At 35.6% G+C, this 14,828-nt stretch overlaps 1 protein-coding gene across 2 annotated transcripts in view; it reads right to left on the bottom strand.

Annotated features, from left to right (window-relative positions):
• Window positions 1-4,651: 4,651 nt before the first annotated feature.
• Window positions 4,652-14,828, bottom strand: part of RAP1B (RAP1B, member of RAS oncogene family) — a 45,697-nt gene continuing 35,520 nt past the window's right edge. For both annotated transcript variants that reach the window (XM_027106967.1, XM_027106968.1), the window contains 7 exons: window positions 14,098-14,179; window positions 12,952-13,020; window positions 12,226-12,282; window positions 11,163-11,303; window positions 9,009-9,152; window positions 8,215-8,331; window positions 4,652-5,976 (listed from right to left, as the gene is read on the bottom strand). In XM_027106967.1, the coding sequence (XP_026962768.1) occupies window positions 8,245-8,331; window positions 9,009-9,152; window positions 11,163-11,303; window positions 12,226-12,282; window positions 12,952-13,020; window positions 14,098-14,154 (555 nt within the window). In that variant the 5' untranslated portion in view covers window positions 14,155-14,179 and the 3' untranslated portion in view covers window positions 4,652-5,976; window positions 8,215-8,244. The remainder of the gene's footprint in view (window positions 5,977-8,214; window positions 8,332-9,008; window positions 9,153-11,162; window positions 11,304-12,225; window positions 12,283-12,951; window positions 13,021-14,097; window positions 14,180-14,828) is intronic.

The following is a 14,828-nucleotide window of genomic DNA, read 5'->3' as shown; positions in this document are numbered from 1 at the left end:
TGAAAATAATTTCATTCACACTCATGGTTTCAGTTGCCTCCTGTATGTCGATGACTTCAAAGTCTAACTGTTAAAATCCACCTCTCCTCAGAAGATACCCTTTAAAACATTTCACTTAAAATAAACTTCATCATACCAAAAAGTTGTTTCGCTCATGCACTAAAAACCACGATTTCTTGTTGGCTTCTGTATTGTATCATCATTGGTTTCAATCCCTCTGGTTTGGCTCACATAACCCGGTATTTCACTCTTTCCTTCAGCTCCCACATCTAAGCCATTAAACAATTCTCCAGTTATTCCTTTTTAAAACTTTGTGGGCTCTCCTTCTCACCGCAGCTCCAACGCTATCACTTCATGCTTACACACCCAAGCAGCCTCCAAGCTGGCTGGGTTACCTCCAGCTCGACCATTTTACCTCCTGAGCTATCTTTCACACAGCTGTCAGAATCTGCTGATTAGTCATATTACTCCCACTCTATGCTGTAGCCATCTGATCTTGCTCCATTTCCAGTATGGAAAGACACTCATTTTTTTCTGCCAGCCATGTAGTTCTCCATCAGTGGTTGATTTGCTCAGAGAATCTAATTAACACTGACCTGAGTAAAACGCATAGAAATATAAATCAAATAGTCCATACAAGCAAAATACAATTTTTACTCTTAGTCACTTGGATTAGTGTGGATAATGGAGCATGAACTCTCTGTGGTTAGATATGAGGTACTAGATTTTTGCTTATGAGATACTTTCTGATTGGCCTTCCCCACCACTGATACATTAAGCACCTTGCCAGCAGTGACTGGGTTTATTCTCTCATTTACTTTTTCCTACTCCCCTCTCCTCCAAACACAGCACATTTCACATCTGACAGAAACAGAGTTTCCTGTTCTGAACTTAGTGCTCCCAGGGGGCATAAACTACCAAACTATAAATAGAAAGTTCAATGGGTAATAATGGTAGATGACAAAAACACTGAAGGCTTTGATCTCTGCCTATTTAAAAAACTGCTGTACCCTTTTGATTTAAGTGAATACTCTATTCACATTAAAACCTTGTATGATCTGCCTTGTTTAGTATTCAGGAAAAAACGTGCATTTTGACCCAAATGTTGAATATGGATAATTATTTAAGTCACTGTATCAGGAAAATCTGGTTAAACTAGGTTTGTAATATAACAAAACAGTAAAAATTCTCTCCACACCCTTTCAAATAAATCAGAATAGAGAAATTAACTGCCTACAAATGATAACATCTTTATACATATTAAAAACGATACCATGCTTTTCTAAAATCATTAAGTTGTCCCAAATAGAAAGTTCTGAGAGTTTGTTTTACACCAATTGAGTTTTGCTCATTTGTTGACTCCCCCCCTCCCCCCAATAGAATGTAAGCTCCATGTGAGCAGAACATCCCTGCTGTATCCACACTAGCATAGTGAACAGTGCTTGAACCATGGTAAATATGCAATACTCAATGTGTTTGTTGGTTCTTAAGATACAAAAATCAGGTGGATATCCCTAATTCTGGAAAAAATCTTTAATTTTTAAGGTCAGTAATCTATAGGCCACACAAAGGGTGTTTTAAGGGAACAAGTTCAAAGTATGTGCAACATATGGATTACTTCTGTAGCATTTAGAAAACCGACCTATTCAGCAATAAGTATTTTATTTCTACCTTTCAAAGATAAATTAATGTCAAGCCTACAAACTTTGTTGCTCCATTAATAGGTTTAGAATTTTGACAAGTATCATCAATAGCATAAAAAGGACTCATACGTTCTTCTTTCAATGGTCAGTTAACGGAACAGAAGTTTAGTTCTGTTTTCTATTTCACTTCTCTCATACATTCATAAAATACCAGATGTACTGACGCACTGTAACAAATTATAGAACAGATTAAAAAATTTTTGAGTCTTATAAGTCACAATTTGTTAAGGCTCACTGCTAGTTTGAGAGATAAAGACTGCAAACACTGGGACTTCCCTGGTGGTGGTGCAGTGGATAAGAATCCGCCTGCCAATGCAGGGGACAAGGGTTTGATCCCTGGTCCAGGAGGATCCCACATGCTGCAGAGCAACTAAAACTAAGCCCATGCGTCACAACTACTGAGCCTGCGCACCACAACTACTGAGCCTGAGTGCCACAGCTACTGAAGCCCGCGCGCCTAGAGCCCATGCTCCACAAGAGAAGCCACTGCGATGAGAAGCCCACGCACCACAATGAAGAGTAGCCCCCGCTCACCGCAACTAGAGAAAGCCCGTGTGCAGCAACAAAGACCCAATGCAGCCAAAAAATAACATTAAAATTAAAAAAAAAGACTGCAAACACTATGATTATTTCTAAGATAAGGCTGTAGGAGTATTAATTATAAAATACTGTAACTCTACATTTCCATGATTTAAAGAGTGGCAGAATACATGGGGATTAAATTCAATGAAGACACAGACAAACCAGAAGAAAAAATGTTGCAGTAATGAGTTTTGATTCTAAGCTATCTGCCCCACACCTAGAGACGATTTAAAAAAAAGCAAAGCAAAGTTATTCTCATAAGCAGAGGTTTTAAAACTTCCTACTCATAATATCCACGTGTGGTAAAGATTATATATTTAAGGAAAAGAATTGAATCAACATGCAAGTTAAAACAAGGTTTTTACACTTTTTAGAAAAATTACGTGAAATACCACTGTTTTTCTCCAAAAATTTGCTTTTCTCCAAGTATCCTTGGGGACATAAAAAGGGACTCATTAGTTTTCTGACTTAATTATTTTAATATTTTTGTCCATTTAAGTACCAGAAAAGTCAATCTACATATGATTTGCATTCCTAAGCTGCAGTTATTATTTTGTATGGGAGACAATGGTGTTTTTTGCCAAAACCACAGCCCCATTTCTGTTAGCAAAATACAAAATAAAAAGCAAACAAATATTGACCTGGAGGATGACACTGGCCATGTACTTCACTCTCTTTAACTCCTGTGAAGTAGATGCTACTATCATTCCCATTTTACAGGTAAAGCAACTGAGGAAACTAACCAGGGTCACAAGCTAGGAGGTGGCAGAGCTGGGATTAGAAACCTAGGAAATCTGGTTCTGGAGCCCATCCTTATTCACTGTAGTAAACTGTCTTTTTTTTTTTTTTTTTTTGGTGGTATGCGGGCCTCTCACTGTTGTGGCCTCTCCCATTGTGGAGCACAGGCTCTGGACGCGCAGGCTCAGCGGCTATGGCTCATGGGCCCAGCCGCTCTGCGGCATGTGGGATCTTCCCAGACAGGGGCACAAACCCGTGTCCTCTGCATCGGCAGGCGGACTCTCAACCACTGCGCCACCAGGGAAGCCCTAAACTGTTTGCTTTGTACCCCTAACACTCATCTGTAATTAATGTGTTGTTTCCCACCAGATCAACAGTTCTCAACTGGGGCAATTCTGCCCTTTAACACCCCTCTCCCCTTTCCCTGAATCTAACTTGGAGGACACTTGACAATGTGTGGAGACAATTCTGCTTGTCTCAACTTGGGGGCGGGGGTGGTATTACTGACATCTAGTGGGTAGAGTCCAGAGATGCTGCTAAAAACCCTATAATGTACAGGAAAGCCCCCAACAACTCATCATCTAGCATACAGCATCCACAGTGCTGAGGCTGAGAAACCCCAAAGTAAAGTATCAATCCTAGGGGGCCGGGTCCTAAGTTGATCTTGGATGCTGCTCTATCCTCAGACCCAGAATAAATGGCTGACAAGAAATTACTAAATTTATCTGTTGGATATTTATCTGTTTTTAAGAGCCTAGAACGCAGCCTGGCACATAGCTGGTAGGTAACAAACATTTATGAAAGTAACTGAATTAACGGTGGTGCCCTCAAAGAGGGCCAAATGGATGTAACAACAGGACATAATAAATTGAAGTGATTTTAGTGCTCCATAATTCCACCTCTGGCGGATTTAATTTTCTCCCAGTGACTTTAAATAAAACCAGTTCTGCCAAAACAAGTCTCTTAGTTAAGTGGGGTTTCTCAGAGAACATTTTTTTCTTTAGATAACATGGAACCTTTTAATATATGGAACTCTGTGAGTGAAATATGTAAGGAATAAGACATTTTTCTTTTTTAAAATGAAAGCTTTTAAATGTCCCATTCAAATATCAAGTATTTAGGGGATTAGCAGACATCCCTAAATTAGATGGTATCACTAGTTAATTGCTAATATGCTCAGTGGCTGGAAAATATTTTGATAAAAGTTTGAGTTAAGATTCATTTACAGATTTCAAAAAAGAACTGAATTACAGCACATCTAAGACAAACACTCATTATATAAAAAGAAAGTAGCACTTGAGTCCACTTCATTGAAAGATTTTTATGACCACAAGTACAACTGCGCCCTATTGTTTTAAAAATAATCTAAGTGTAACACCTGCCAAAGTATTTTCAATTCTTCCTCCTATACCTCAAAGAGCTACTGAACACTGCCCAGAAAGCATACGTTCATAAGTAATATTGCTTGATTTACAAAATTCTTTCCAAAGGAAAAATTCAAAAGATGGTTATGTGGATATTCAAACAATACTAAGAACAATATCTGACTTCTTTCTCTCATCATTTCTGTAATTAATGAGTCTGCCCAAATGTTAAATTATGAAACCACGCTATGCAAAATGCACCCATTCCATTTAAAAAGAAGTTAAACCCATATTTATTTACTAGCACTGTTAAACATTACACAAAACACATTCAAGTGGCAAGTAATTATAATGCAAGCCCTTGCATGGCAATCCAAATTTATTGAACTACTGATGCTAAGTTATACAAAATTGCACCACTTTAATTAAGGCTTTTAGTTTACATTTGGCCACCTCAAAAGTAGTTGTAACATTAGGTTGGTCAATTTAAATACTGTGGCTCCCTGTTGGATAGACACACAATCTTTACACCCAAACGTTAATGCATACAAAGCAACAAGGCATTGTTAAATAAAACAGCAATAGTTACTGCAACTTAGGCCTTGTGACCAATTACACATGATTAAAATTACTTCCCACATTCACATCCACAGTACTCGTCCACCATTTAACATCTCAACCAAAACGTTACACATGTGAAACAATCACTAACAGGCAAAAATACTAAACCTGTATATTTGGTATTGCAAATACACTTATGCATGAGCAAGCAGGGGATTCACAGTGAGAATCTACAGCTGCAGAAGCCTGAAAATGATTTACAAAAATTGTTAAATCATTAAAAAATTGTTTGAAAATATACACTTCTTGTTGTAGACCCCCACTGTACACACAACTATAAACATTGTTCCCTATGTAAACAAAAAAGGAAACATATAATAAAAGATTTGAAAAGTCTGGACATTTCCTTCCCAACAGATATTAAAGGCAACGTCTTTAATCTAAGACATACTGAAAGGACTATCATATTTTAAAGACAAGATCACTGTCTCCACAGGTTTTTAAAAATTAAAAAAACTATATAGCTGTGTTAATCAAAGCGCTTATTTGTACAATACAATGATAATGACCTTGAATTTCTTAAAAAAAATTACAATAAGCTACAAGTATCAAAGAAGCGAAGTTATCTGGAGTAGTCTATATAGGAGCTCTTTGGACTTTCTTTTATTATGCTAAAATAGTGGTGCTTTTAGGATTTACATTATTGTACTCTCCAATACAAAGTATAGGGCGTGTTAAAGTATACAGTACACCATTTTCATACATGTACAACATTGGTGGATGAAAAATGTCTCTTAGCAGTAATACTGGATTGTAGCCTCTGGTTTTACCAGCTGCATACTCTAGGACTATTATATAAGTAAAAATCTCTCTTGTGATACTGGAAAGTTATTAGAATGTGCAAACTGATGTAGTAGCTTTCATCCGCCTCTTAAAGGGTACCACCACAGAAAGTCCATTTAAGATGTTGGTAGGTTTAACAAAGTTGGAATGCTGGCACTGTTGAATTGGGCAACAGTTCTTCAGACCTGTCAAAATGAGAAAATTAAATTAATTGAAAACATGGGGTGTAAACAGCACACTAAAGATCCAAAGGACATATTAAGACAACAGTGCTAAAGTGTCAGAAATAAATATAATACAGGTTCTTATCCTCGTCATTACATTATGACCAGGTACCACGATTCATGGCAAAGCATAGGTAGACATTTTCATCTTTTTTGGAATGACTTCATCTATTCTGCTGCCTTCTTGAAAGTCAGTCAAATGTAAGTTGAGTGTACCTTAATGCAAATTTCTTTGTATTACCTTCCAAAGATTAAAAGCAAGGAAAAAAAAAAACCACCACATTAAAATTGTACATTAGGTCACCTTTACTAGAATTAGGATTATAAAACAGACATCAATATTAACAAAATGGCTGATCTATAAGTGTTTACAACCCTAGAATTACATGAGGAATACAGAATGCACATCTAACCAGGCTTTCTAGTATTAGAAAATCAAGACTTTTCTTCTCTACTCTTCCAATAAGAGTGGCTAAAAAGCTGGTGCAGAGAAGTGAACAAGATAGAATTTATTTCACGAAGGCTCTCTACAGTTGACAGCTATATACTTTTTAATTCTATATAAACAGATTCTACCAACTCTAAGATAGATGTCAGAAAAGGCTGTTATTACACTAAAATCATACCAAATTAAACTTAAAAAAATTTGAGTGATGTAAAGAAGGTAAAATCAGAACTCACGGGTCTGTCATTTATTTATTTAACTTTGGATGATTTTCTGCACACACGCCTGGGCTAAAAAAATGTTTCTTTTTTTTTTTTTAACTGGTTTTCTGGGAATCAGATTTGTTGCAAGCTTCAGAAACGTTGTTAATATAGATGTAGCTGATGAAATAATTTCCACAAATGCTTTGAACTTTAAGCCCTCGTTTGGAGTCTGAATGAGTTTTCTAAGTTTCCTAAATCTTAGCAGGTTGAATGTAGCAAATTGGAAAGGACAGATGGGAGTGTGTGAGCTCAGGCACATGTGTGCTGCTAAGAATGGGCATGTGGTTAGAAATGAGAGGATATAGAACATGAGAGGTTGTATCTCTAAACAGAAAGCCTTAAATGGAGAGTAGGGACAAAAACTCTAGAGAGATACAGAATCAGAGTTCTATGGTAGTATAGGGCCATTTAACACAGGAAGCAGCAGAGCTACAAACATTCAAAGTTCCCAAGGATAAGAGTACAGTAAGATATGGTTTAACAATACCTGGCAAACAGCAGCTAATAGGTAAGGGTTTACCATGTGCCAGACACTGAACTAACTGCTTTACAAGTATTAACTCATTTAATATGACTGTTTTCAAAAACTATGTTACAGTGTTGTATGCTCAGTTTTCCTTTGCTGTCTCATCTCAGGGTTGTATTTGTGGTTCTCTCTTCCTGGGAACTCTTCATCCCCTACACAATTTCTACTTATCCATCAGATTTCGACTTACATGTATCTCACTCTGACAGACTTTCCCTGAATCCACAGTTCACATCTGACTGGTCTGGTGCCCCAGTTAAATGCTCCAATAGCACCCATAATAGTGACTAATTATGGACTTGGGAGACAGATCACAGTTCAAATTCTGAGCGATGTACTCAGATCACTAGATTCAATTCTGACTAGGCTATTCACTAATTGCAGGGCTTGAACAAGTAACAATCTTTCTGTGCCTCAGTTCACTCATCTGTAATATGGGAATTATAATAATTCTGCCTCACAGGATTGTTGTGAGAGTGCAATTAACATATATAGGCAGTACTTAAGACTGCCTGGCACATAATATATAAGGGGTTTTTTATTATCAGTACCATGCTGGACTTATTCTGCAATAGCATTTATCACATTTTGCAAATGTTTGTCTAATTCTCCAACTAGACCTTAGTTAGCTTAAGGCAACAAAGAAGAAAGCAGAGAAGAATGGTTTTCATCACCACTGTATTGTCAACACAAACCAGTGACCCACTGAGGCATGAGTATATACTGGATAAACTCATCTAGAATTCTCACTTATGTGGAATACCTTACTTCTGATGATGATATATAAATGAAATAATTATTTTAATTACTAGGATATCATATTAACTCGTATCTTAAAAGGGAAGTAACCATTTCTCTTTCAGGAAAAAAAATCCTATATTTACTTTCTTAACCCTTAATAAAGTTGAGGTTAAAAATTAGAGGAAACAAACAAACAAAACAGAGGAAAAGATAAATCAACATACCTGGCTCAGAGCTACAATGCATTTAGTATATTAAAGCAGCTGACATGACGACTTTTTGCGGGCCTTCCCAGGCACTGGAGTTTTTCTGTTAATTTGCCGCACTAGGTCATAAAAGATCTGCAAACACATTAAATTTTTAAAAAAATTTACAGGGGAAAAAAAGCCCCCAAAGAACTAAAAGTGAAAGAGTAAAATGAAAAAATTGAACTTTCCATGAACTTTTCCCCAGAAAGCAAATATTCTGTTCAGTTAAGGAATGAGAGTAAAGCCAGGTATTCTTATAATCGCCAAGTTCTTTTCTGTTTATTTTTTGGGAGGGCTAAAAATCGTTCTCCTCAAAATAAATACGGAGTTGAAGGAGCTGCAGGGATCTTAGTTCAGACAGAACATTTACCACCATCCAAAGAGAACAATTATGTACTCTTCTTCAACTCTATGTATCCTTATTCTACAACATTATTTTAAGTCCCTTCAAGGCAACAACCGTTCATGCCTTTTTGAATTTGTCCTTGCCTTCATATACCTGAAGACTTAATCTGTCTTCCCCACCCCTATTATTTTCTGTCCAGTTTTCCTTCATTTTATGGTAAATTCCACTGTACCAGTATTTAATAAAGAGGCTCAAAGAGCATTATTGCTTATTAACATGCATTTACTTAACACAAGACTTCTGCCTATATGATCAACAAAGCACCCTGAGTACTAATTAACCTGGGGTTGTGTTAATATAGACTCATTATTTTCCATTAATTTTGAATGCTAAATTCCAAATCATGAGTTCTATTTCACCATACCTCATTAACATTTATTTTTGATTTTGCAGAGGATTCTAAGAATGCACAGTTGTTCCATTGTCTTGCTAAATTTTGACCTTGTTCCTTTCCTACAACTCTTTCATCTTCCAAGTCACACTTATTACCAACCAGAATCATTGGAACCTAAAAAGGGTAAAAACAAGTAAACAAATATGCAATATAAATTCAAATCAAAATTCAAATTAAAATATTTCTAAGGATTACTTTTTATACTATGCCAGAAAAAATGCTAAGTTAATAACGTGTAATAAAATTTACAGTTAAATATGAAAGCCTTGACAATGTTAATTTAAGAACTTTTCACATGAAATTTTTTTAGAAAACAAGCTATGATCTACTTATAAAAGAGGGTGAAAAACCCTTAAAATTATAACACAATGGACTTTTATTTTATTTCGGCCATACCGCATAGCACGCGGGATCTTAGTTCCCCAACCAGGGATTGAACCCGTGCCCCCTGCAGTGGAAGCTCAGAGTCTTAACTGATGGACCGCCAGGGAAGTCCCTCACAGTGGACTTTTAACTAATTATAGTAAGCAAAACACAAAACCTTTTTAAAAGGAAGTGCAAAAGGGTATACCATAAAAAGCCAATATATTCCAAAATTTTAAAATGTTTCTCCAAGGGACATAAATCAATTTAAAATTTTCTGGTTTTCTAACATGTATTTATTAAATAGTCATTCCCAATTTCATAACACAAAAAGGAGAAATCTGGAAAGCCCCCAAAGCAGAACTTTTAGCTTCTCATACAGTGTATATTAAAAAGCCAAAAAGTAAAATCATCTTAATTTACTAAAAATCTAGACCATATTAATCACGTGTTTGGATACATGTGATGTTTGTAATTTTAGAAGGACACTACAGGGAAAAATACTACGTATGCTGCAAAACTCCTATTAATCATTTAGAGATTGTCTTTCTAAAGAAGTTTTGGAAAAAATCCAAACTAGAAAATCAAGAATTTTGGCTTTTTACACAACTACTGAGCCTGCGTGTCTGGAGCCTGTGCCCCGCAACAAGAGAGGCCGCGACAGTGAAAGGCCCACGCACCGCGATGAAGAGTGGCCCCCGCTCGCCGCAAGTAGAGAAAGCCCTCGCACAGAAATGAAGACCCAACACAGCCAAAAATAAAAAAAAATAAAAAAAAAATTTTAAGAATTTTGGCTTTTTAAGGAACAGATATATAGTATTATATTAATAAATACCTGTTTAATGCAACTGACAGAAAACCATAGTAGTTACCAGAGACACTGGTAAACAAACAGCTTTACCGAGGTTGCTGTAAGTATGTCAGGGTCCCCCAAAGTTCTCCTGCTTTAGAAGTCCAGGAAATGGCAGCATTTCCCATAGGTGCCCTCAAGCTCTCGAAATATTTGCTATAATTAAACTATACATAGTACAGTGGTTCTTAAACGTGAAGTGCCCAGACCAGCAGCATCAACACCATTTGGAAATCTGTTAGAAATACAAATTCTTAAGCCCTATCCCAGACCTACTGAATCAGAAACTCTGAGAGTGAGGCCTGGCAATCTAACCAGCTTTACAGGTGATTCTGATGCAAGATCAATTCGATGCAAGATGAATTTATATATAGTGAAGAGGAATTAAAATAATCCATTTGAAGTTTCCTAAAGGGATTAAACTCCATTATGGTGTACTCTGAAGGGGCATGTGAATTTACATTAGAATCGAATGTATCTGTTGCCTTTCTTTAAAAATTATTATTATCATTATGCTCCTTCTGTCATAGTTGCTTGAGATCTGTTCATATGTTGTTTTGATTCATGTTAAAAAGGCTCTTAAATCTGCCAGAAATGTGGCCAGAACATCATATGCTCTATTAGTAATATTTGCCACCAACACCTCTCCTTCTTCACCAAATCATGATTTTAAAACAGGAAGGGTATAAAGTTTATTTTACACAGGGGAGAGGAGGGTATTTCTCACTTTTTACATTATATATAGTGTTAAAGATATGTTTTTCCCCATCAAGGAAAAGCTTTTGAAAAACAAACAAAGCCCCCCAAATACATTAACTTTAAACTGGATTTAAATTCAAACCTTTAAGTTGGATATCACTATAATAAGGGTTTGAAACAAAATATATTTATTTATTACGAAGCCAGCTTACATCATCAGTGTCTTTAACTCGAAGAATCTGTTCTCTCAGATCTTGTAAATCATTAAATGTGGACTGTGCTGTGATGGAATAAACTAATGCAAAGCCTTGTCCGTTTTTCATGTACAAATCCCTCATTGCTGTAAATTGTTCCTACAGTAGAAAGAAAGAACCATTAAAAAAAAAATAATGTTAAAAAAATGTTTTGACATAATTTGACAATTTTCGAAGTCGATAATTAGAGCTCAAAGAAGAATGCAGTAGTGTTATGTAACATCTCTTAAAATTACAGCCTGTGGCTATTTGAAAAAATCAGTATTTCAAGAAATAAGTGTTTTACTTAAAAATAATACACCAGAGCAGATTTATGTGCAGTAAATATACTCAAGTGGAACAGAAATGTCCTGTGTCCAAATGCTAAAGGCAGCTTTTTAATATATCATAATGTGTAAGGCACCCAAATCACATCACCACGTTACCCACAGCTAGCTCACAACGCTCTAGTTCTATGGGGGCCACCAGCACGTTACCTGTATCTTGCCATTTTCCCACACTTTTCCTCCTTCACTAAACTGTAAGCCTTTGAGTGTAAGAATACAATACACAGCACATATCAGGTACTCAAACATTAGTTGAATGAATACCACATATCCAGAATAAATTTTCCCTTCACCTTCAGATACCAACAAATCTAGTTGGTCTGTAAATATATTGAAGGAGGAAAGATAGCATTCAAAATACTTCATACAGCCACTGAGGAATAAATGTACACTCTAATATTATTTTCCACATTATTTAATAAATGGTAATACAGTTTAACTTGTTTTAAAAGTACTAGCGGGACTATGAAAACTTTCATACAAAATTTCTACTTATTTCTTCAATAAATGACCCACTGCAATGGCAAAGCACACACACAAGAAAAGAATTCAAGAGGATAAGGAAAACAGCTTTAAGATTTAATGCAAGCAGTACTTTTAAATAAGCTTAACTAATGTTTGTCTACAGAATACTAGCATCTAAAGGTCAATACTGCACAAGCTGTGCATATACTTTGGTACTCTGTTTTACATACCGTTCCTGCAGTATCCAAGATTTCAAGCATACACTGTTGTGCATCTACTTCAACTTGCTTGGGGAAAAATTAAAATAGATATTCATTTTTTTAAACGTATACAAGACTACTTTAGTATACCCAACAGCTAATATGATATTTAAAACAGAGACACAGATTATAGCAACTTCACAACTAATTTCAAGCAATACTCACTTTAACAAAACAGGAGAAAAAAATAGCTAGAAAACAGGTCTACTGACCCCCAAATTGCATTAGGTGCAAAAACCATGTGTTCTGAATTTAACACAAGGATATCTATTGATACAAGATACACAAGATCCAACCTCAATATGAATCACTCAGCACTTAAATCTGGAGAGGAAACGATTTCAAAATAGCTCAAAAAATTATTTTAAAACCAGTAATAGTTCCAATAATACCAGAAGTAACTGTCCATCTCAATTCTCCCATACTTTAGATATATCTTCATTTCTCTAGATAACCACATCCCCTTCATCATATTAGAACAACAAAATTTCTGGGAGCAAGGAAGCAGAGGAGAGCTATCAAATAAATTATATACCCCTGCTACCCTTTTAATAAATAAATTAATTTATTAATTTTATAAATTAACTCTGCTTCTTCGTCCTACTTTGTAAACAACATTTAATAATTATTAAGCTAAAACAAGAATTTATATTTATAGTAAAGTCAAAAGCAAAAGGCCTTCTAAAGTTAACATACCTTTCTATAAGAATCTTCTATCGTAGGATCATATTTTTCAACAAAAATTCCTTGAACAAATTGTACAGTCTGAAAAAAATTAACATACCATTATACTCCCCCCCAAAAGAACATATTCAATTCTGCACATTTTAAAGTATTGACTTCATATAGCTAGTTGTACCATTGATTAAAAAAACATAACCGCAACTATATTTGAACATACGCATGTGGTGGGAAAATTACTTTAGAAAGCTTTTTTAAAAAAAGTTAATAACCACCAAGCTCCTTATTGGTTAAGTCTAAATTTAGAGATCATATATTGAAAAATCATTAAATGGCTCCTGTTTCAGTCCTAAGGGCTTAAATTTGAATTTTAGTTAGAAAGTGGCTAATTATCTTGTGTACACACATATGTGCACACTCACAACACCTCCCCATTACTTTGGATATATTTACAAATGAAAAAGCAGTTCATGCTCCATTGTACACACTTCTCAGTTTGATCCAAGCATGTCAAATTCTGTGCTAGGTGTTTAAGTGGCAAAGTAAGATGGTCAATCTATCTTACTGTGGGGCTTTGCTAAACTCTGAACTGTGCATCAAGTTATTTCCCCTAAGTTTCTCTCCTTCCCCACCCACCACTGTCAAGTTGTGTCTTCTTTCTTGCTTTACTATTTCTTGATACAGAAAACATGGTGGGACAGTCAAAGGTAATCTTTGAAAAAGTTTTTTATATAAGGTGTATTTAATTTTTGTAACAAAATTTGTATTGTAAGCCAACTCACAATGAGATGGACCAAAATTTATTCCTGTCTGGCTCTGAAATGCAGACACCCATTTATATGCGCTGAAAGTCAGTCAGTTAAAGAACGGACTCACTTTGGCATAATACTTCTTTGTGTTAAATCTCTTTATGTGTTCTTTCCCTTCCATGCTTAGTCCAAACTGTATTCTAGTCTGGAACCCATGTTTCAGAGAGAATATGATCTACCCAGATACAACTAAAAGTTGACTAAATTACAAGAAAAATATTATATTACTTCTAAAATCATTACGGGATTTCACCTTAACAAATAAATAAAGACAAATAAGCAAAACCTAAAACTCAACAGAAAAAGAACACGTCTTGGAGTAAATAGCTTGGGTACAGTGAGAATGTCTTACCAGAGCAGATTTTCCAACTCCTCCAGAGCCAAGAACGACTAGCTTATACTCACGCATGGTGCAAATTTGTAAAATCTAGTACCTTATTAAAGAAAAAAAAAAACAAAAAGAATTCTTAAGTACTATCTTTGTATTCATGTCCTTCTTATATAAACAAGACATTCAAGCATTTATTTAAAATGACTACTATACCATATTAATATGGAGCATTTCATAAACAGACTTACTAAAGGATGCTGCTGGTGGTGCCCTTTACAAAACATCAGAGGAGGAAAGAAACTGCAGAATTATAGACGTGACTTTTAGCCCTATCCTAAATTCAATTACAATAAAATATTTACTCCATCAAGAAAAAAAGGGAGGAAGGCTGAAAAACAACATTAAGGGGCCTTCTGTTAGCTATAAGATGGCAATAATAGACATGTTATCCCCCTTTACTGAACCATCTGCAACCCTGAATCACAAGTAGTTGAGTGCCTACTAAGTACAAAGATATACCCAATGAACAAAAAAATTCCTGACCTCAACTGAGCTAACATTCTGGTAAAGATGAACACGATAGGGGAGGGGTCTGCAGACAAATCCAACTGACTACCTGTTTTTGTACATAAAGTTTTACTGAAATACAGCCACACCCATTCATTTGTGTATTGTCAATGGCTGCTATCTTGTAATGGCAGAGCTAAGTCATTATAACAGAGGCTGTCTGGTTCACAAAGCCTAAAATATTT

The sequence above is a fragment of the Aethalodelphis obliquidens genome, unplaced genomic scaffold (genome assembly GCF_003676395.1).
Source record: "Aethalodelphis obliquidens isolate GAN/ISIS:26980383/991018 unplaced genomic scaffold, ASM367639v1 scaffold8, whole genome shotgun sequence".
NCBI lineage: Eukaryota > Metazoa > Chordata > Mammalia > Artiodactyla > Delphinidae > Aethalodelphis > Aethalodelphis obliquidens.
Note: the sequence above shows the minus strand (reverse complement) of the source record. Positions and strands in the feature narration are given on the sequence as shown.